We start from the raw sequence: 23,830 nt of genomic DNA on the forward strand, positions 1-23,830 counted from the left end.
AAGACTTTTTCGATCCCTGAGAATGACACGTTTTTTTCTTTAACAAAGATATATTATTAACTTTATCTGAGAGAAAGATGCTCCTTAAGGTACCAAAACTATGAACATATTTGAGGCTAGACTAAACAACTGTTATTTTTATATTTTCTTTAAGTTTTTCTTTAAGAAGACGAGAATAATCCACTTTCTCTGGAGAAAGGGCTGCTCTTACAGCAGTCACAATGTCCGCGGCGTCAGCTACAGTGTGCTGCCCTATTTGCGTAGCGCGCGGGTGCTGTCGTAGTTTAGAGGGAGGGATCATCAATCCTCTTTTTGACTTCAAGGCTCAAGACCTCGAGACATAATTTTGATCGATTTCGATTAAATATCGAAATTGTGACACCCCTATGGATCATCCAGGGGTAAACACGCACACCAGGGTCGAATAAACTGTCCAGAGGTCAGTACATCAGTACTCAGACGAGCAACTTCCTGAAGGCATCACTGAGTGGTGCGTTCTGGGTAGTGTAGTCTTGTGTCTGAAAATTGCCAGTAGAGCTGTAGGCTTGTTTTCAGTGCCAGGTGTAACAATGTCTTAGAGTGTAGTTACTCATTAAGACATATTTGTGTAGTCTACATCCTCATAATCTCAAAATAACCTCTGGCATGTGAGACTGTCTACTACAATTGTTTTGGAATTTTGCGTCTATATAAACTGGTGTAGTGTTGTAATTATTTACAGCATCTGGCGCTGAATGATGTTCATTACAGGGAGCTTTAAGCCTATATCAGTTATTCATTCATTTATTTATTTGTACCTCAGCTAAAATTAATTTAAATTGTACAGTATAAAATCCTTTCTTAGCTAAATGTGATGAATTTGATTCATTTAGATTAGGTTAATGACTAATCTAGTTTAGATTAACTAATTTAAATCTAAAACTAAAGCTAAATAATTTAGATTAATCACAGCATTTCATTAATTAGATATTTTTAGAGAACTTAATACACACATTTTTATTGAGTACATTACAGCTCAGTGGGTTGTTTGTAGCTTTTTTGTGCTGAACTGCTCCTTTAAACTGCAGTGTCAGGCAGGGTAGCCTCAGGGTAGAATCTGAGAACCTCTGGTTATAAGAACTGAGAGAAGAGGAGGAGGAGAGAGGGAGGGAGGGAGCAGAGGAGAAGAAGAGGAAAAATACCATGTGGAAAGTTTTGCTCTGGAATCCTCCTGTGTTTGTTTTTACTCTCCTGTGTAAGGTACATTCATAAGTTTGGACCTACCTTACTGAATGCACATTTTCTTGGCTTTAATTTGACAGTGAACCAGTGAGGCATGTAGATTTTCATGTAGAAATTATCTGAGATTTTTCTTGTTCGGCCTTAACTAGAACTGTGCCTATAGTCCTTTACTTCTTCACTGTTCCTCACAGTGGAAACAGACAGCTGAATTATTGCACACTTTCTGTAAACCCTATGAACTTAATTTCACTTCTTAAATATCACTGTGTTCTTTTGCTGTATGAGATTTAACTGAAAATGCTGATCCTAACAACCAATGATTTATAAAGGAATAACCTGAAAATTGTCAAATGTACTTTTTCATACCACTGTATGTGCGGCTGTGTTGGTCTATCACTCAATAAAATACAATTAAGTTGCAAAATGTGAATATGTTCAAGGGGTATTAATATTTTTGCAATCCACTGTATGAATAGCTATGGTATGGTACCTAGGGTACTTGTACCATCATATTCTTAAGTAGGGTGCACAAACATTTGCACAATGTTAATTACTATGCAACAAAATCCTGTAAACACTTTTTTTTATGTCTGTGAAATTGACACTTCTGCATTGTTTCTGCTCCCACAGGTGCCTCCACAGGTAAGATCTCATGCAACGTTCATCCTCTTTTGAGTTTATCATATTAGATCACTTCAGTTTTTTTCTTTTCTGCTGTCTTAATGTCTGCTGTTTTCCAGTTTAAAGGACAGAGGGATGTTCATCTGGATAAGAATTACTTCCTGACGCACGCTCAGAAAGCTCGCTCAGAGACCTTCATCAACCTGAGGGAGGTCAGCACCAGGTTCACGCTGCCTCCTGGAGAGTACCTGGTCGTGCCCTCCACCTTTGAACCCAACAAGGATGGAGACTTCTGTCTGCGCGTGTTCTCAGAGAAGCAGACCGAGACACAGTAACTGCTCTAAATCTCTAATGAAAACATAAAGGCTACGTCCACACAACGGGCAAAAGTGTCTTAAATCTGATTTTCTGACCAAATCCAATGTTTATTTTAGGCTTTTTACATCTTTTTAACCCATATCTATTACATCTTTCTGAGCGGTTCATGCAGTGTAACTGATGTGCTTGCTCAAAAACTACATCGCTTCATGTTAAGTTTCGGTTTCATCCTTGCCAAAATCTCAGGATCTATGAGGAGATGGCGTTTGACCTCATGCACTTGAACACAGCCACGGTTTTAGATTGTAATTTGTCTGTGACACTGAAGCCAAAATCTGCCAGTTAATTAGAAACAATTAAAAAATTCCTTCAAAAACAATCCAATCAAATACGTTCTTAAATATTTTTAGTATATGATATTCACTAATATTTTCTTATCTGGAATTTGTTCTTAACTAAAAAATCTAGGAACACTCCAGAACAGTCATACGTACACTAAAACCATCAGTAATAGCAGTTTTCTTCATTAAAGTCAATAAAAGGAGAGTATTTTGAATGTAATGTATTGTATAATTTACAAATCATTCATGGTTGATAAAATCCAGCTTTGTATAGTGATTGATCACTGTATTTAAGGCCCTTATTTTCATGTGTGTTAGGCTTCTTATCAAAATGGCATATTTGTTACTTATTAAAGAAGTGCATGTTTAAAGACCATTAGATTTATTTGCGGAAAATTATGAAGACCTAATATCATGTTTAAGGCTACGGGGACATACCCGAAGGTCAAATCCAGCACCCCCACATGTGCAGGTATTTTCCACCTTAAGCTTTTTAACCAGCGATCGATCACAAGTTTTAAATAAAATAATACATTTAGACACACAATATGTTGCTTTTTCTTATAGGAAGGAAGAGCAGCAGCCCTTTATTGGCAAATTGCAGAAAATTATTCTATTCTATTCTATTATTAAAAAAGGGGGCACAATACAGATGTAGACTTTTAGAAAGTTTCTTAAGAAGAAATTTATAAAACATCTTTCAAAGATATTTGTGAATGAGGCCAATTGAGCGGTTAGGATACATGCCTTCTAATATTGTTCTACTGTTTTTTTTTTTTTTTTAAATCTACCCACAGACTTTTTTTTTCTTTAGCTTAAATCCACATTTGTGTTTTTTTTGCTGTTAACACCTTACAAAGACACAACTGTGTCACATATGCCATAAAAGATTGGATTTTGGACACTTTTTCCTTGTGTGTGAACTCTTATTTTGAGTATTTAGAAGATATCTGGTGTGAAATGGGCATGTGCTGTTGTAAAACATGATAACGAGTTGGAACTTTTGTGGAATAGCTCATCTCCATTCACCCCCAGCTTTCTGAAATACAGCACTTTTAGCCGATGCTCCCAGCAGGCTTATAATGCTAGTGATGGGGGCACAGCAATACCCATGCAAAGAAATCCCTATTTTTACTGCATTTACAAACTTAAAGTAGCTCCACACTTCACTAGTGGAATTCTGAGGCCCCTGATGTTTAAAATGAGGCACTGAGAACTTTCAAAGTCATGATAAGTGTAAGTCGACTGACGAGCAAGAATGAATAGGTAGGACAGGGAAACATATTGCAAAATTAATTCAGAGGAAACCACTGGAATTCATGCATTTTCATTGACTGTGTGTCTACCAGTGTAGTGTGGAGCTACTTTGAGCTTGTTTGTGGTGTAAAAATAGTGATTTCTTTGCATGAGTAATGCTATGCCCCCATCTCTAGCATTGTGAGCCTGTTGGAAGCATTGTATTAAAGCGCTGTATTTGGGAATGCTGGAGGTGAACAGAGGTGGTCTATTCAACAAAAGTTTGTACTCATTATAATGTTTTATAACACCTCAAATCCATTTCACACCATAGTTCTCCTTTAAGTTGTTGTTTATTGTATGAATAGCAGATGTGGAGCAGTATGTCTGCAGCTTTACAACTCGTTTACTGTCCTGTTATTTTAACTCAGAATTAGATGCTGCTTAGAAGACAAATGAAAAAATGCTATTGCAAAGCATAGTTTAGAACTGTAACAATAGAAATTTAAAAAACATATTTTTTGCATTTAGTCTTGTTGGATAGTGTTGCTGTTCTCTCTGGCTGCCACATTAGAGGTTTAGCTGGTCAGACTGAAATTTTGTGGCAGCTACAGTACTCCAGTACGCCAGATAAGAGCAGTGGTCTTTCTAGTAGGATAAGCCAATAGTATAAGTGTCCATGTTTTTAATTATGCTCTGTGGTCTAATATATTATTTTACAATGAGTAATTTGTGATGTTTTGTGATCTTTTTCTTTTTGTTTAGGATTTGTGACGATCCTGTTGATGCTGTATTAGATAATGTAAGTGTGCTGTTTTGCTCTTTTCTTTTTTGGCTCTTTTATTGAAGTGACCTCATGATCTTGTGATCTTGGTTTTCTGAAATCAACACATGGTCTACAAGTATACATTTTTACCAAATGCTTTTTTGTAGCCATCTGCTACTTCTGGTTGGATGTTTAACTGCTCTTCTTTGCAGAGTTAACAGACTTTTGGCAGTCTAACACAGTCCACATATTTTCAGGTTGATTACTACAGGAAGACCATTCTCTGACAAATTAATGTTGTGTTTTTCTGTTCCACAACAGCCAGGGCTATTGCCTGTATTTTTAACACTGTGTTTTAAGGTTATGCTGAAGAATTCTGAACTAGTCCTCCTTTTTAACTGTATCATTCACTTGTGCAATGTTCCAGTTTCACTGGTAACAAAACAGATCCAGCACATGAGGCTACCACCACCATGTTTACTGTGTGTAATGTGACGAGTTTAAAACGGCACAGTATTTCTCATCAGGGGCTAAATGTGTTGACATCATTGCAATCAAGATGATTACTAACATTTATATTTTTATATAAATAAAAAACATATATATACTTAAAATCTTTTGTGTTCTCATAAACCCAATATTGTGTCTCATCTCATCTCGTCTCGTCTCATGAGATGAGTGTCTCGTCACAATCACAGATAATAGTATTCATGAGAATTCCTCACCTTCACTCCTCTCTGTTCTTTGTTAATCATTGTCTTTTTAATAAACATTTAGGAACGTTTATCAGACTAAATTAATAATCTACTTTAAACTTTCATTTTCAGGACACTGTATCAGACAGTGAAGTTGAAGGCAGCTTCAGGGCTATGTTTGTGAAGCTTGCGGGAGCTGTAAGTACAGAGCTTCAGTCAGGAAATTTTAAATGTTTTTTTTTTTCAATGTCCTACATTGTGTTGGATCCATGCCACGCCATTTTCCTTTTTTTTTTTTTTTTTTTTTTTTTTTAAGAAAATAGCATGGGGTAAATGCAATGCAAGCAGACCAGTAATACACAAAACAGGGGCTATGAGGAACCTATTTAACGTTGATATATGGCCAATATTAACAAGATCTTACTGTTAAATAAATAGTTCTGCAGGAAAATAAATGAACATGATTGATAAGTGACCCCAGATTCAGTTCATCTGCTAAAACATTGATATCTGATACGGTACATTGCCAAAAGTATCCATTCGCCTGCATTGCGTTTGATAAGGTGAGGCTTGGCTGTAGCTGCTCAACCATGGAAACTCATTCCATGAGTCTCTCTACAATCCACCCTTCTTAAGCTAATCTGAAGCTATGGGAAGTTTGAAGGTGTCTGCAGAAAGTTGGTTCCACTGTGCACTGTGCTCCTCAGCATCTGCTGACCCCCCCTCTATTTTACACTCTGTTGTTCCCACTGTATTATAATATCACTGACAGTTGACTGTGGAATATTTAGTAGTAAGAAAATTTCTGTCACGGTACCACCCTGGATTTCACTGAGCTCCTGAGAGCGACCCATTCTTTCACTAATGTTGTAGAAGCAGTCTGCATGACTAGTGCTTGGTTTTATACCCCTGTGGCCATGGAAGTGATTGGAACCTAAGTTTAATGATTTGCATGGCTGATCAAATACTTTTGGCAGTAAAGTGTATATAGTATACTCTTTAGTTTACTCTTTAGTACAGAACATTCTAGAGTAAGAATGCTAACAAACACAGGACAACGATGGACAATGTCAGAGCTATGTGGGCTTTCATCTCCCTATATGTCAAATAAATTGGTTTGTAGAATGTAGTTCTGCAAGTTCCTTTTCCAGGTGTTGTGCTAAATTGTACCTCTCCGCTAAAATTCGACTCCCCTACATGGGCACTAGAGGTTAGATCGGGCCCAAAAAAATCCGACCCAACCCAACCCAGCCCGAGCCCGTGCAGGTTCTGCCCGAGCCCGACCCGACCCATAAACAGCCTGTTTTCGGGCTGTTAGAATGAGCGAAATATAATCAGACATTGCAGCATAGAAGCATAGAACTATTATTTAATTAAAATGATTTTTAAGAACAGCTACACACAGTGCTGCAAGTCAAACACGGAGTAGTTCACGTGCGAGAGAGAGAGAGAGAGAGAGAGAGAGAGAGAGATTTGCGTGTTCTGGTGTATGAGCTACTCACAGGTAAATGTTCTCTCATACTGTATCTCCTGTTTCTCTTTTATCTCCTCGTGCTCATATTCTAGTCCCATGCATAATTCTGCAGCTCCTTCAGTGTTTTCTGTCGTATTTTGCGGCTAGCGTGAGCGCCTACAACTAACACGGTGGACCGCGAGGTGCCGTCGCGCTGCCCCTGTTGTGTCGAATCAGACTCCCTGCTGAATTCGACTCCCGCTTCGCGGACAGAATTGGCACAAATAAACGGCGATTATAAATAAATTAGTTTTTTCACTTTCAGTTTTCGTTATTTGGTTCATTTTCATTAACAATAATAATTGGTTACTTAGCAACACTGTGATCATCACACCAGAGCTTTATTTAAAAATAAAAATATAATTAAAAAAACAGATGCCTACATCTCAGACTATTTTCTGGAGCCCACAGCAGAAAGAACCTAATAGATTATCATTCAATTGCTTTTACTTTTGGTTATAAATACGGTTTAGTCTACAGCTACAGTAGATACAGGACACACCTGCACAGCAATGCAGTCAGTTTTCAGCACAACACCGCCTCTTTTTTTACCAGTTGTTTTAATGTTGAGGACGGCCTGCCTCAACTTCCTGTAATTAGTCTGAAGCTTTAAATGATCTACAAAAGATTTCTGCCCCCTCTCATACCTGCTATGTTGATTTGGACCAAACGAGATACAGTCATTGTAAGAGGACCATTAAGAAGCAGCAGATATCAATAAACTATTCTCACAAAATTCCCTGTGCTGGCTCACATCAGCACTATAATTATTGTCAGATGTCAGCTGTTAAAATGTCTCCCCTACAGGACATGCAGATCTCTGCGGTAGAGCTCAAAACCATCCTAAATAAAGTGATTGCGAAACGTATGTATGCTTCTTTTACTACCTTTACCAGAACATGGAAGCAAGTATTCAGTTTTATTAATGGTTAACTTTTTGTTTTCTTACCAATTCCCAAATATATTCAGGAACTGATATCAAGACAGATGGCTTCAGCCTTGATACATGCCGGATCATGGTCAACCTCATGGACGTATCCTACTTGCTGATGTTTTTTTAATTAACTTAGTTTTATGTGTCCACTCAAAGTGTGCTGATCTAAACCTGTTAAGGGGCACCAACAGCCTGCACACAGTATATTGTCTTCTATATACTGTGTACTTTATATTGTCTTGACCCCCAAAAGGGTCCTGATATAGTTCTTTGTGTATGTGACTGAAAGGAGCTCCACGATTCATGTGTATTTGTATTTTATACTTGATTTGACATCACAAGGTCACATTTTGAGAAAGCTTAAATAGTTTTTTTCATTAAACATTTCATATTTTTTAACGTACCCCTAAAGTACAAGGAACTCACTGTTTTCACATCTGAAATCAACCTAGCACCTCAACCTACGCCCCAAAACATTGTTAACTTTATTCATATTATCACATCATTAATCTTTTTTTGCTTGTATCAGATTTAGCTTCTGCTACTGTGGCAAATGTGAACTTAAACACTAATTAGGAAACCTAAGGGATCACTGGATGTAGTATTACCTGTACCTGGACATATTGAATGTTATCTTTGACTGATACTCAGGATGATGGCACTGGAAAGCTGGGTCTGGGCGAGTTTGCATCACTGTGGAAGAAAGTGCAGAAATACATGGTAAGACCTTTTAATTGATAAGAATTAAGTGAGAGAAAATCTGAATCTGTCAGATCTTTCCAAATGTTTTTATTACAAAGTGCTGACCTTAAATCAGCTTTACATACATTCAACTCGACTTGATTTTGGCGTAAAAAAATATATTTTGATTATGGGCTTTTGAGTGGTGCAGCATTGACACCTATTAACATGAAACTGCAGGTGGGATCCCCAGCGAATCGCCAGGAAGATTATTCAGATTTCAGATCCTTTTCCTGTGTCCTCCTTACAAAACTTCACAAGCACATCAAGATTGGTTCCGTTTAAAAAATGAGTTCTGTAGACTGATGAGTTTTAAATGTAACCTTTTGACCAGAACAGGCACACATACATTTTAAGAGACCACTTAAAATGATTAGTTTCTTTGATTTTACCATATTGAAAACCACTGAAACATAAATAAGAGAAAGATGGATGATCACAAGCCATCAAACCAAGCTGAACTGCTTGAATTTGGAACAGTACCACATTACACAAAGTGCTGAGAACAGAAGCACAATGGATAATGGGTACACAAATCACTCACACAGGTTACACTAAACTTATTCTGTGTCTCTTAAAGTGCCCAAATATGACAGATCACGTATTTACTCACTAAATATCAGTAATTTCCGTGTTCGAACAACATCTAGACATTTAAATGCTTTTTAAATCCCATGTTTAGCTGTTTATATTGTTTTTAGAGATGGATGACGGACAGAAATAATCATTGACTAATTGACTAATCGAAAAAATAATTGTCAGATTAGTCGACTACCAAAATAATCATTAGTTGCAGCCATATTGGATACAGAAAAAGTGGGATAGATTAATCTGCAAATTCTGGGATCCAGCGTCACACAATATATATATATATATATATATATATATACAGGTGCTGGTCAACGAATTAGAATAATTTGAAATAGTGCAATCATGAAATTCTTTGAATGCATTTTTTGTGCAGAAAGCAAATCAGGTGTTCACCGCACCTGTCCTACTCGTTAGACTAATCACAGAACTCGTTACCTGGAAAAAAAATTTGCTCAGCTGAGCTTTCCAAAAGGCCCATTTAGGCCATTTAATTGTGACACTGTTGTTTTATTGAATTTGAATAATGGAGAAACCGTTTCATTGAATTAGAATAAATGCTCGAATTTTTGTTTTCTGTGAAGAGTGTTCACTGTGCAGTATAAAGTCAGGGTTGAGTAGAATTTCTAAGTTGTAAAATCAATCATGGGTAAGCAGCGCGACCTCTCAACCGGAATAGTGGCTCAAATTCAAGCCCTTCGCCAACAAGGCTTGACCCAAACTAAAATTGCTGAGCAGCTCGGCATCAGCCAGTCTTCCGTCTGCAAAGCTCTCAAGAAAAACTGCAGCAAGCGCACCAACTGTTCTGGCGTCCGAAAAACTTCTGCTCACGACAACAAGCAGCTGAGAAAGATCGCAGTCAGCAACCGGTTCAAGTCCACTTCCGAGCTCAGACTTGTAAAACAAGCAGACCGGCGCTGACGTCTCCAGATCAACCACTTACCGTCGCCTGCGCGAACTCGGCTTCAAATCTCGCGTTCCAGCAGTAAAACCGATGCTGAACAAGAAACAAATGGAGAAACGGCTGAAGTGGGCCAAAGAACACGGCGAGTGGACTGCTGAAGACTGGCAGAAAGTGGTCTTCAGTGACGAATCACGCTTCTGCATCTCCTTCGGTGACCAAGGTCCTCGTGTCTGGCGTTGTGGTGGCGAAACCTACAACCACGAGTGCGTGAAAAGATCCGTCAAGTTTCCCCAGAGCGTTATGGTCTGGGGATGCATGTCCGCTCGAGGTGTAGGGAAACTCTGCTTCCTCAAGAAGACTGTCAATGCTGCCGTATATCAAGATGTTCTGGAAACGTTCCTGATTCCGACTGTTGAGGAACAGTTCGGCGAAGAAGACTTCATATTTCAACAGGATCTTGCACCGGCTCATGCGGCAAAGTCGACCAAAGATTGGTTCACTAAAAAACAGCTTGAAGTTTTGGCATGGCCGGCCAACTCGCCTGACCTCAATGTCATTGAAAACCTTTGGGCCATCGTCAAGTGGAAAATTCGCGACAGAAAGCCTACTACGCTGGACCAACTGAAGCAGAACATCGCCACTGCCTGGGAAGCTGTGAAACTTGCAACAAGCTGGTCAAATCGATGCCGCGGAGACATCAGGCAGTCATACAAGCCAAGGGGGCAGCCACAAAATACTGAGAAAGTGATGATTGTAATTATAATAAAAATTATTCTAATTCAATGAAACGGTTTCTCCATTATTCTAATTCAATAAAACAACAGTGTCACAGTTAAATGGCCTAAATGGGCCTTTTGGAAAGCTCAGCTGAGCAAATTTTTTTCCAGGTAACGAGTTCTGTGATTAGTCTAACGAGTAGGACAGGTGCGGTGAACACCTGATTTGCTTTCTGCACAAAAAATGCATTCAAAGAATTTCATGATTGCACTATTTCAAATTATTCTAATTCGTTGACCAGCACCTGTATATATATATATATATATATATATATATATATATATATATATATATATATATATATATATATATATATATATATATATATATTTATTTTATTTTTTTTTTAAGCTAAAAAGGAAAAGAAGTGGAGCTTCTACAGCACGATTATGATCCTAAATATAAACATTCCTACATTAAAAATTCTGAAGTGGACTAACTCAGGAGGTGCCAGCTGCAGCCCTCCCCCCACCTGAACATCACTGAAAATCTCTGTCAGACCTTTTGTAGAAGAATGTAGAAGAATAGGTGAAAGTCACCCAAATAAGAGCTGAAAAACTAAAAGCTGTTACAGAAAGTCTTTACAAGCTTGTGACAAAAGCCAAAGAGATTGTTACTAAGATCTGACCATGCAGAATGCCTAATCTTTTATGTGATATAATGTGAAATAAGAATTGTAAATTTTTATGGTCATTTTATGTTTTTTGGTAATCTGGTCAGTTTCTATTCACTTTTAGTATTCATAGTAGCAGAACTGTGTTTTTAGATTCTAATTAATACATTTTGGATATTGGTTAGAATTTTATCTGGTTTGCTCCAGTTCACTTTCAATACAATGACTAATGACTGGGGGTGTAGTTAACCTATTTCTTGTTTGTTGTAGAACATCTATAAGAAGAACGACTTGGATAATTCAGGGAATATCAGCACACCGGAGTTGCGCTTGGCACTGAAGGAATCAGGTGAGCAAAACAATTGGCCCCAATCAGTCACATGATCACTGTTCTCACTGAGAACAACGGGAAAAGTACGCCTTATGCAGCTCGAAACGTACAAGTATGGAGAGGAATTAGTGCCAAATTAAAAAGTACTACCGTGAAAAATGGTATCTGCAGTCCACCAAACGCATTGCTGTTCCTCAATAATATGCAGAATATGTGCCAAACGCACGAGGCGTCTGTGAGTGGATGTATCGGAACCTAGCCGCTGTGCTTTCCTCCGAGTGCGCTGTGATGCTGCTCAGGCAATGATTCATCCGCAGCAGCTCGAAAAAAGGGCTGATTGACTTCATACGCTTCGGAGGACGCGTGTGCTCGTCCGCATCCTCCAAGAGTCGCAGGTACCACCAGTGATGGGGACGCGCAAAAGGGGTGGGACAATTGGATAACCAAATTGGGAGAAAATCAGAAATAAAAAAAAATTATAAAAAAAAAAAAAAAAAAAAAAGAATTGCACACAAAACACAAACTCCTTAAAATGCAATCAACTTAAATGCACTGTATTCCAAAATGCTGCAAATGTTCAAAAGCAAAATACAATGCAGAGAATTGTATTGCAGCGCAGTATTCGTGCCAAAATAAAATGTAATTCTTGTCCAATCAGAACCCACTACTGAAATTGGGCTAGAGCTGAGAAATGTACTTCCACACCACGCCCATCAGCGTATATATATATATATATATATATATATATATATATATATATATATATACACAGTGAGTCCAAGAAGTATTTGATCCCTTGCTGATTTTCTTTGTTTGCCCACTAATAAAGACACTATCCTTCTGCACTTTTAATGGTAGATATATTCTAACATGGAGAGACAGAATATCAAGACAAAAATCCAGAATATAATTTTAAAGAATATATTTTAATTAATTTGTATTTCAATGAGGAAAATAAGAATTTGATCCCTCTTGCCAAACACACTCAATACTTAGTGGCAAAGCCTTTGTTTGCAAGCACAGCGGTGAGACGTTTGTTGTAGTTAACCACAAGTTTAGCACACACACCAGGGGGAATTTTGGCCCACTCTTCTTTGCAGATCCTCTCTAAATCATGAAGGTTGGTGGGCTGTTGCTTGGCAACTCTGACCTTCAGCTCCCTCCATAGATTTTCGATCGGATTGAGGTCTGGCGACTGGCTGGGCCACTCCATGACCTTAATGTGATTTTTCTTGAGCCAATCCTTTGCTGTATGTTTAGGGTCGTTATCATGTTGGAAGACCCAACCACGGCCCATTTTCAGATCCCTGGCAGAAGGGAGGAGGTTGTCCCTCAGGATTGTGTTTTGGTCAGTTTTGAATGTTGGTGGTGCTTTCACACTCGTGGTAGCATGAGACGGACTCTACAACCCACAGTGGCTCAGGTAGTGCAGCTCATCCAGGATGGCACATCAATGCGAGCTGTGGCAAGAAGGTTTGCTGTGTCTGTCAGCGTAGTGTCCAGAGGCTGGAGGCGCTACCAGGGGACAGGCCAGTACACCAGGAGACGTGGAGGAGGCCGTAGGAGGGCAACAACCCAGCAGCAGGACCGCTACCTCCGCCTTTGTGCAAGAAGTAACAGGAGGAGCACTGCCAGAGCCCTGCAAAATGACCTCCAGCAGGCCACAAATGTGCATGTGTCTGCACAAACGGTTAGAAACCGACTCCATGAGGATGGTATGAGGGCCCGACGTCCACAGATGGGGGTTGTGCTCACAGCCCAACACCGTGCAGGACGCTTGGCATTTGCCAGAGAACACCAGGATTGGCAAATTCGCCACTGGCGCCTTGTGCTCTTCACAGATGAAAGCAGGTTCACACTGAGCACATGACAGACGTGACAGAGTCTGGAGACGCCGTGGAGAGCGGTCTGCTGCCTGCAACATCCTTCAGCATGACCGGTTTGGCAGTGGGTCAGTAATGGTGTGGGGTGGCATTTCTTTGGAGGGCCGCACAGCCCTCCATGTGCTCACCAGAGGTAGCCTGACTGCCATTAGGTACCGAGATGAGATCCTCAGACCCCTTGTGAGACCATATGCTGGTGCGGTTGGCCCTGGGTTCCTCCTAATGCAGGACAATGCTAGACCTCATGTGGCTGGAGTGTGTCAGCAGTTCCTGCAAGATGAAGGCATTGAAGCTATGGACTGGCCCGCCCGTTCCCCAGACCTGAATCCGATTGAGCACATCTGGGACATCATGTCTCGCTCCATCCACCAACGTCACGTTGCACCACAGACTGTCTAGGAGTTGGCGGATGCTTTAGTCCAGGTCTGGGAGGAGATCCCTCAGGAGACCATCCGCCACCTCATCAGGAGCATGCCCAGGCGTTGTAGGGAGGTCATACAGGCACGTGTAGGCCACACACAATACTGAGCCTCATTTTGACTTGTTTTAAGGACATTACATTAAAGTTGGATCAGCCTGTAGTGTGTTTTTTCACTTTAATTTTGTGTGTGGCTCCAAATCCAGGCCTCCATTGGTTAATAAATTTGATTTCCATTGATGATTTTTGTGTGATTTTGTTGTCAGCACATTCAACTTTGTACAGAACAAAGTATTCAATGAGAATATTTCATTCATTCAGATCTAGGATGTGTTATTTGAGTGTTCCCTTTATTTTTTTGAGCAGTGTATATTCCTTAGATTTATTTTCTGGATTTTCTTTTTAATATTCTGTCTCTCCATGTAAGAATACATCTACCATTAAAAGTATAGAATGATCATGTCTTTATTAGTGGGCCAACGAAGAAAATCAACAAGGGATCAAATACTTCTTGGACTCACTGTATATAAATATATATATATATATATATATATATATATATATATATATATATATATATATATATATATATGTATATATATATATATATATATATATATATATATATATATATATATATATATATTCACAAGCACCTTTGCATTTTAAACGACGCACTCACACACTAAGAAAAGTAAGTACAGATTTGTACTTAAAAGAGTACAAAGCTTGTCGCTGGGGCTGTACTTTATATAGAGGTACAAAAAAGTACCTTTCAGTGAAAGTCCTTTTTTGTACCCATGTTTTTTATGTCAGTATAGATTATAAAGATTATAAACATTAGCATCAACTAAATATGCGTCAAGAACTTCATGATGCAAAATTGTCTCACTTTCAAATAAAAAAATGTGCAATTAAAATATATATTGTATATTAGTACAGTGGTACAGAATACTGAATGTACCTTTTGGCTGGTTAAATGGTACAAATTTGTACTTATTGCTGTTAGAAATTACTTTGTACTTCAGGGGGCACAAATCTGACCCTGTAAAGACCAATATTGTACCTTTGAGGGTACAATTATGAAGAGTGTACCTTTTAGTACAAAAAAGTACTCATATCAAACCTCTGTTTTTTAGAGTGCACAAGGTCTAAAAATGCATTGTGACACACCTTGCGCATGATGTAAGATAGGGCCCTAATTAGTTGTTTGAAGATGTAAATCACTCGAAGTGGCATTTCTGTTTTCCACACTTGTACAGAGTTTCTTATTTGTTACTGTTGCAGTTACTGTATCCTGTAATCAGCTCTATTCCTCTCTGCTGACCTCTCTCTTCTACAAGGGGTTTCTGAGACTGTTGTACTGAAAGTCTTAGAGATCATCACTTCTGACTCCAGCAGTGAAGTCAATATGAAGTGTTGTTACCACTAATAGGAATTTTACATTGTAACATCATTTTAAATCAGTTTTTGGCTGTCTGTAGGATTCAGAGTGAATGACGCCATCTTCCAGCTGCTAGTGGCGCGCTACGCTGCTCCAGACCTCACCGTCGACTTTGACGACTTTGTGGCATGTCTCATGCGTCTGGAGATGATGTTCCGTGAGTACAGTCCCACCCAAACTCTCAGTAGACACAATAATCACAGGGTGTAACTAGAGATGGTGCAGATCCAATATCGAGTATAATATCGATGTTTTTGATATTTATCGAATTAGGCCGGTTCCTTTAGCAGTCCAGATTCCAGTCCGCAGCTTGCACTGGACCACAAACTCTAGATTCCAGTTTCCACCAAATACCATGAACCCAACGCAGCTTAAAACTCAGTGAGGAAATGTTGGTTTATTTAAAAAAGTGTTTGTTTGGAGATATTTTAGTGTAGAAACACAAAATAGCAACACAGCTACTTGTCCTGTAAGTAATAAAGCCAACATGCTGAGGACTGGAGGTAAAGCTCCATCTACACTTCAGCTAATTTAATCAGCTCCTGCAGAGCTTTTATGTGGAGATCATGTTCAAGTAGGGTTATGCTAATGAAGCTACAGTAGCTCCAGCCTGTAACAGTGTAAGTTAGTGATTTTAGCTGTTGTTTTGAGTGAAATGTTGTTTGTTTGGAGATATTTTAATTCAATGATTCAGAGAATGTTTTTATTGTATGCCGGAAAATAACCAAGCGATGCTGGCCACGCTACTACAATGGGTCGACATTGTTTTTTTTTAATTTCAGTGAAAAATAATAATAGTATTTGTTTTCATTGTAAATGAATACTGAATTCATACAGACTATGACGGAACACATAAGAAATCATGAAGTAATCTAAAAGTGTTAAATATAGCAAAATACTAGCAAAATATAGCATTTAGATGCTCTTATCTGGGGAGCTGTTAACTTGCAGTTTCTGTAGGAGGCAACTCTTGCTCTTCCTTTCTTGGGCCAGTCCTGATGAGAGCCAGTTTCATCCTAATGTTTTTGTTTGTATTTGAGACTGCACTTTGTTAATTTACTGGCCTTCACTTCTTAAAGTATCTTTCTTTATTAAGTTGAGTAGATCTATTCACTGTATACCTGTAACTCTACCTCTTCACAACTTTACAACTGATGCTCTCAAACACATTATGAGGCAAGAAATACAAGTAATTAACTCTTGACTGGTTCAGCACAGCTGTTAACTGAAAGCCTAAATTCCAGGTGACTCTATCCCATAAAGCTGACTGGAAAAATCCAGCAGAGATGTGCAAAACTGATCATCTAAGCGAGACATGCTGCTTTGAAGAATCAAAAATATAGAACATATTCTGGTTTAACGCTTTTTTTTGTATTAAACTACAGTGCAGAATATTTTAAATAATGGAAAAACACATTTAAGCTGTATATTAATATGAAAAGAGCTCTTTTATTGGAATTGTATTGGTATTAGCAGTTCTGTATCAAAATCGTATTGAAACTGAAAAATTTGGGATCTGCCATCATTAGCTGTGACAGTCGCTTACCTGCTAAAAGCAAACCTCGTGGAAACCTCAACACAAATATGTTTTTTCTTGTTTTTTCAAATTCAGGAATGTTTAAGAAGATAGACGCACACAACACTGGCTTCATAGAGGTGGACTTCACTCAGGTTAGTAATTATTTGAAATTCAGATGCTTTACACTAAAATGCAATGGAAGAATCTTTTGTTTCTGTGGATTATTATTATTATTATTAATGGATGATTTTTTATTTTATTTTGCAGTGGCTGTGCCTAACCATGATCTAACTGACATCCTCCTGAACACAGTGAAGACAAGTTAAGACATGATTCTCAATTGCTTGAACACACCTTGCATTTAAATTGGTGTAACAGCTAACATAGACTCCAGAATGCTGTCATTTTCATTCGTTATACGTCCATACTTATTTTACCATGATGTTCCAGTGTGTTTTCTGTGCCAATATCCTGTAAGATTTGATAATAGTTGATGCTACTAGGATAACATTGCTAAAACGCTAAACTAAGAATGTCAGAAATGTCTCCTCATTTTTGTGAATACACACCTAAAAAGCACTTAAAATCTGTTCCTCAAAACGGATTCAGACCTTTATTTAGTAATATACTGTATTGGTGCAGACAAGTCAACATGGTTTAGAACACAATATAACTTATTTTAGTCTGTACACACTAGAATGAAATAAGTGTCACTCCTTAAATGATTAAAAGATCCAAACACTCTTTTATGTAGCTTGTCATTAGAGGTGGGCAATATAATTATATTTTATTGTATTGCAATAAAATAGTTTTATATTGATTGACAATATACTTTAATAAGCATATTGAGAGTATCATGAGTGCTTAAAGGAAACTGACCCAGCTGATATCGTTGATATCGGTTTATATCGTATCAACCGAAAAAATGGGGACTGATGATGAAAATGGGGACTGCTCAAGTCCAGTGTTTTTTAGCAATGTTAGCTTAGCATCTCCTGTTGTACACTACAGGTTATGTAAGATACTGTTGCTGTTAACTACACCTGCAGGCAGTGATCACTCATGTTTATTAGATTCCTTTATTTTTTTCTTCACATTTCTTATTGGATAAGTATATTTTGTGTATGCTGTAGTCTGCTGTTCTAACTGTTACCCAAAGCAAATAATGTGCTGAGACTTGTGCCAAAGCAATTGAGAACCGACGCAACTACATTTATGTTGTAACTTTTTTTTTTTTTTTTTTTTTACATATTTTGTAATAGATTTGTTTAAAACATTCTTTATTGTAATGTTAGCTATTGTGATTCTGTTTTTTTTTTTATGATCATATCTCATTGTTGTTATGAAATGATTATGGGAGAAACCCCCGTAACTGACACTGGCCTTCTAAGAATTAAGGTGCAATAGTTATGATCACTGCAGTAAATTTAGAAATAAGGCATAATTGAATGGGAGTGTGGCTGTAGCTGCTATAGAAAGCTCTGGGGTGAAGGAAACAATATGAAACTATTCATTGAAACGAGTCTAAAGCCTGAAGCTCAGATTCACATTACATAGAATTCGCATATTAATCGGAAACAAATTCCAGATATGAATGCCCCCTAAAGATTGTTCAGCCTCGCAACAGTTGCTACAAAAAGAACACAAATGTTGGCGGAGCATAAATAGCACCATCATTACGGTGAATTTACACTGCTCCGACGCGACAACGCACAGCGACGGATCCCATTCATTTTCAATGGGAAGCGCCGCCTCCGTCAGACGCAGTCGCGCGGTGCATCATGGGTCCGACGCGTCGAGAGCGGGGGATGCGATGCGGTGAAAAGTTGAGCCGAGCTGAACTTTATGCAAATGAGTCCGTCCAACGCAATGCGTCTATCCAATCAGAGAGCAGGTGTTGGCCCGTAACGCGTCCTCAGCGCAGCGCATGAAAACATTTTAGTTCCGCTTTCAAGCGTCCAGAGAAGCCTGGAAGAGGAGTTTCAGGCTTCCCTGTTCTTTATAAAATCCCTGCTGATTCACAGGGACTCTGTCAGCGAGGAGAAAGGCTGCTGTGATTGTTGGAGTCTCTGGTGGGTTTTTAAAATATTAATATGTAATTTGATTGGAAAAGTTTGCTTTTTTCAGCTTATATACTGCTCACTAGACAGTGTAATGAAGCTCATTCAAACATTTATATCTATAAAGACACATTCATATTTATTAAGTATTGGAAATAATAATAGCTTATATAAAAAGCATTTCCCATTTATTAAAACGATTTAATTGGACGACGCAGGGAAAGCCTTTGTAACGCCCACATGCGACCGGTTGGAGGGGGGTAGTGCGACCATGTGCGTTTTCGCGTCGGAGCAGTGTAAATTCACCGTTACACCATCAGAAAAATGAATTAAATAATGTGTATTTATAGGAGGCCAATTCTGCCGTTTTTAATTAGAAGTCCTTGGATTGTTGGAATTGAAATGGTGTGTGGGGGGGTTATTGGGTACAGCGGTTGTTTTTATTGGTGGAAGAATGTCTAAATGTACCTTAACCACTATGTAATGTAATAAATATAATTCTATATTAATTTTCTTTGATTTAATAAGAATTAAACACTGTTTTGACAGTTCACTCTGCTTCTTAGAACTTTCATTGCTGAGTTTGTGTCAAGCAAAGGCTAAACCCCGCCTTCAGTGTGAATGTGTGTTTGACTTAGGTCTTGTAAAACTGTCACTCTGTTATTCTGTAGACCCGCTCCCAAGGGCTGGGCTGCGTGGGCCACTTATGTTGAGTCATTTTCAGGAATGGATGAACTTTGTGAAGAAAAAAAACATACAAACATTTTACAAAGGTGACCGTAACGGGTTTAAATGTTCTGTTCTCATTAGGTTTATCTGTAGTTGACATTATTTCATATATTTGTGACAGAAATTGTAATTTAATAATTTAAAACTTTTTTTTTGTTTTACTGTCACAGCGGGCCCCCAACCCCACCATGGGGTAAAAAACAAAAACTGCAAGAGTTGCAAAGTGTTTTTTTTTTTTTTTTATCAGGCGCTAGTTTTGAAAAAAAAAGGACAGCTCAGATAATGATAAATGGACATAACTCAAAAGTAACACAAAAGTATATATTAAAAGATATAACATAAAACTTTGTGCGAAACCCCACTACACCACAGAGACACATGCAGACACATTACACCAGGGAAGGAAAATGAGAGTGGGCACAATTTGGCCATTTTACTTACCGTACTTACGGTGTACAGTATTTTTGGCACTATAAGGCCCACTCTCAATAAACATAGATTTTCTGGTCTATTTTCTTATATTTAAGGCGCATTATTAGATACTAGTAAGGAACAGGGGTGTCGCCATGTTTTTCTTCTAATTCAGCAGGTCTCCCCGCTGGGTGGCAAGACCTGAAAAGTTAAGTTCTTTAAAAAAAAAAAAAAAATTTTAAAGCCAAACGAAGACTGGTTGTTAATACACTCTGATTTTTCATTTTGTTTATTGGGTGAGTAAAGTGCTCCTATGTATTTACAGTAAGCTTAGACTTCCAGATTTCCTCTAAGGCTGGGTGCAGCAGCTTTAGCTTTAGTGGCTAACTGCAAGCCCGGTTAGTGGCTAATGCTAACACTGCTCCAGCAGTGCTAGCCGGAGTCAGCAGTGGCGTCCAGGCTGACAATACTCACCTCTGAACTGTGAAAGAGCTAGCGCTTAGCACGGTTAGTGGCTAATGCTGATGCTGCTCCAGCAGTGCTAGCCGGGGTTAGCAGCAGGCTACAGGCCTATAATATTCACCTCTGAACGATGAAAGAGCTAGCGATTAGCACAGTTAGCGGCTAATACCGCTCCATCCTCAGTATTGGAGAAACTGCTTACTTTTGTTGCTAGCGGTTTAGACATTAATAGCTGTGTGTACGTTAGAGCTATTTTGAGAGCACAGTAATTTTACACTTCTATACTGTAGCTGTACAATAACTACTTAACAATATGTCAAAGTGTCATATCTTCAGTGTTGCCCCGTAAAAAGATATAATACAATATTTATAACGATGTCAGGGATGATGCTTTGTATGCACTAAATGTGACTAGTAAAACCATGATACGTATAAATAGTGTGGTGTTGTTATGTTTAGAGTTATTTTCGTATTTTTCATATTTATAAAAAATATATAAAATATTATTTAGAAGTAAAAATTCTGAGAATCACTAATTTTATTAGCGATTTTTAGCTCCGCCCACACCGGCTGAGGTCTGTGTGCATGTGACGATGTCAGTCATTGTGTAGCTCCGCCCCCAGGGCAGGGCAGTGCACTGCAGGCCGGTGATTTCTGTGTTTTGATGACTTCACCTCCTCCTCCTCCTGCTCCTCCATCCTCCTCCTGCTGCTCCTCACCGCCGGTCTCCAGCCCCGTCCGAGTCCCGGAGCTGTGTGGGTTTGGGACAGAGGGCAGAGCGGGGTAAACAGCGGCAAGTCTGAGTCATTTCACCGCTTTAGTGAGTATTTCTCTCCTCAGCTTTACAGAAAGCAGCGCTGGTGAGCGGTAATCTGCAGCATTAGCAGAGCTGGGTTAGGTTAGCTAGCCCCCTAACTAGCTGTTATCTCTGGAGGTTTATGGGTTCTCTAGATTATCTTCACCTTTCTGGTTCTGCTGGTTCTGTGGTTATCATATGTAACCTTATATCTGTTCCTGACTGAGCCCCTGACACACCCTCGCCTCAGCAGTCCGGTCGGAGTATAGTAGAATACACATTAATTAATTATTCATCAGTGCTATAAGCTGCCTAATTCTCCGGTCCACCTTAAATATCGCCGCTCTTATCGTTAATGCTGCACAATTTAAGGTGGACTGAAAAAATGTCAATAAAAAAGTTAAGACACAGATACAAATGGAAGGGTATTACAGCTGCTATGATTGAGATATCATTTGTATTTTGTCTGTTAATCTGAGGTTGAGCTGCACATCACTTAAGGCCAGGAAAAAGGCCAGGAAATCCAGCAGTACTGTAGCTACTCAGGAGTCCAGGAGTGTGACCATATTTTCATTATCATAACTTAAACAAGACTTAAGATCATACGGGTTAATGTTGTTCAAATTCATTACCCTGTAAGTAGAAGTATAGATACTAGGGTTTAAAATACTTTTGTAGAAGTTAAAGTATCAACTCAAGCTTTTTACTCAAGTAAAAGTGCAAGAGTTACGCATGGCTCTAAAATAATATCACAATATTTCATTGTATTTTCGTGATAACGATACTCTTGGCGATATGACAAAACACTGAATTAAAAAAAAAATTAAGAATACACTACTGCAACAAAATGAAAATTTAATTTTACTATTGCATATGATAAATATGTGGCACGTCCCTAACTGATATATTAAAATATACAAGAATTTTATCAGATTTGTAACAGAAGTCAATGATCCAGCATGTCATGAAACTAATAATGCACTTCAAATATCTGTATATATCCAGGATTAAAGTAAAATAAATTATACTGGACAGATAATCTGTCTCTAGTAGATATATAATGGGAAATGAGTACAGTGTGAATTTTTCTTTTGCTAAAAACAGCAAAAAACCTGCCTGATGTGATGATTAAGGGTTGGGCGATATGGCACTATTTTTCAGGGTACAATATCATTCAATATATTCAAAAATGTTGCTGATATTATTGCACACGATGGGATATGGCACAATCCTGATGAAAGTACTGGTTTTAAAATTTGTATAGGTATAAGAATAAAAGTAATGTAAGGGGAAGCTTTACATAGGCTTTGGCTCTGTCACAGGAGCCTATAGTGCACTTACTAGCAAAACAAAAAGTAGAAGTAAGAAGGCAGCAGAAGAACAGTTAATCCAGTAAAGTAAAAGATTACCAACATTTCTACTTAAGTAAGGTGACTGAGTATTTGTACTTTGTTACATGACGCCTCTGGTAAAGAGATGCTTAGCCAGGAGCTGCTGAACAGATGGATACACTGAGGAGAGTGTGTAACTGCTTATTAGGGTGTGTGTGTGTGTGTGTGTTAGGGGTGTCACGATTCTCTAAATCCTCGATTCGATTTCATTTTCGATTTGAGGGTCACGATTCGATTCGATTCTCGATTTTCTTGTTTTTTTTCTTGTTATTATTTTATGCCTCATAAAATTTAAATAATATATTTATTATTATTATTATTATTATAAATATTATTATTATTATTTATTAAGATATATATGGTAATGCCATCTAGTGACTTTTTTTGGTAGCAACAGTGTGCACTATTAAAACAAGCAGTTTATCAGAGCTGTGTGAGCTGTGTGTGGATGGCTGGTGAAACTGCTCATTACATGAAGCTGCAGTTCTTCATCCAACCACTAGCAGCAGCAGCACAAGCCCCGCTCTCTTCACTCAGTCACTACTTCAGTACAGCCCAGCCACGGGCTACAGAGCTCAGCCAGTCCGTTTTTACTGTTTCTGTAAACAAATAAAGGTTTTAACCCCACTAACCGGATAATACAGCTCACTACAGTTCATCTTTCAGCCCAAGCAGCTAACAGCAGCAGGTTAGAACAGCCGACACGGAGGCACTGCTCGGATTACATTATAAACAGGTCAGTTAGCGCGCTGCTAACCTCAGGATGTTTATAACTACGGAGTTTAGTGAACACACCACGGCCGCCAGGTAAGTCTTTTAAAGGCTACTGAAGACTATTAAAGGCTATTAGAGTTATAGAAAGCCTTATTGGGGGGCAGAAATCAGTACAGGCTGGTTAGATAAGTGATGTGGGTATTGTCTTATAAATATTTACACATAACTTATATCTCTCCTGAAAAGCTTTTATTTTAGTCAGAAACACGCTTGTGTTTACTTTATCTGAGAGAAAGATGTTTTTTTAATTCAATGGAAAGCAACAGGTGTAGTCAATTATAAGTTTAAGATTTTTAATCCACCTCACTGTGATCTATAGTCAGTGTTCTCAAGTCACACTGACA

General features: G+C 38.5%; 2 protein-coding genes across 6 annotated transcripts in view; both read left to right on the top strand.

The window, feature by feature from the left end:
* capn2b (calpain 2, (m/II) large subunit b) overlaps positions 1–19,476 on the top strand; it is a 44,249-nt gene extending 24,773 nt beyond the window's left edge. The window contains exons 11-21 of the mRNA XM_022665365.2: positions 1,852–1,863; positions 1,962–2,173; positions 4,503–4,539; positions 5,331–5,396; positions 7,519–7,576; positions 7,681–7,745; positions 8,297–8,365; positions 11,539–11,617; positions 15,385–15,501; positions 16,957–17,015; positions 17,131–19,476. Of these exons, the coding sequence (XP_022521086.2) occupies positions 1,852–1,863; positions 1,962–2,173; positions 4,503–4,539; positions 5,331–5,396; positions 7,519–7,576; positions 7,681–7,745; positions 8,297–8,365; positions 11,539–11,617; positions 15,385–15,501; positions 16,957–17,015; positions 17,131–17,154 (798 nt within the window). The 3' untranslated portion in view covers positions 17,155–19,476. The remainder of the gene's footprint in view (positions 1–1,851; positions 1,864–1,961; positions 2,174–4,502; positions 4,540–5,330; positions 5,397–7,518; positions 7,577–7,680; positions 7,746–8,296; positions 8,366–11,538; positions 11,618–15,384; positions 15,502–16,956; positions 17,016–17,130) is intronic.
* A 1,680-nt stretch (positions 19,477–21,156) lies between these two features.
* The window catches only part of LOC103023637 (calpain-1 catalytic subunit), a 38,793-nt gene continuing 36,119 nt past the window's right edge, over positions 21,157–23,830 (top strand). For 4 of the 5 annotated variants that reach the window (XM_049471108.1, XM_049471109.1, XM_049471107.1 and 1 more), the window contains exon 1: positions 21,157–21,318. The gene's annotated coding sequence lies outside the window, so the exon portion shown is untranslated. Of the gene's footprint in view, positions 21,346–23,830 lie in introns of all 5 variants that reach the window. The other variant, XM_049471110.1, reaches the window with a different exon arrangement.

Source organism: Astyanax mexicanus, chromosome 23 (assembly GCF_023375975.1).
Source record: "Astyanax mexicanus isolate ESR-SI-001 chromosome 23, AstMex3_surface, whole genome shotgun sequence".
NCBI lineage: Eukaryota > Metazoa > Chordata > Actinopteri > Characiformes > Acestrorhamphidae > Astyanax > Astyanax mexicanus.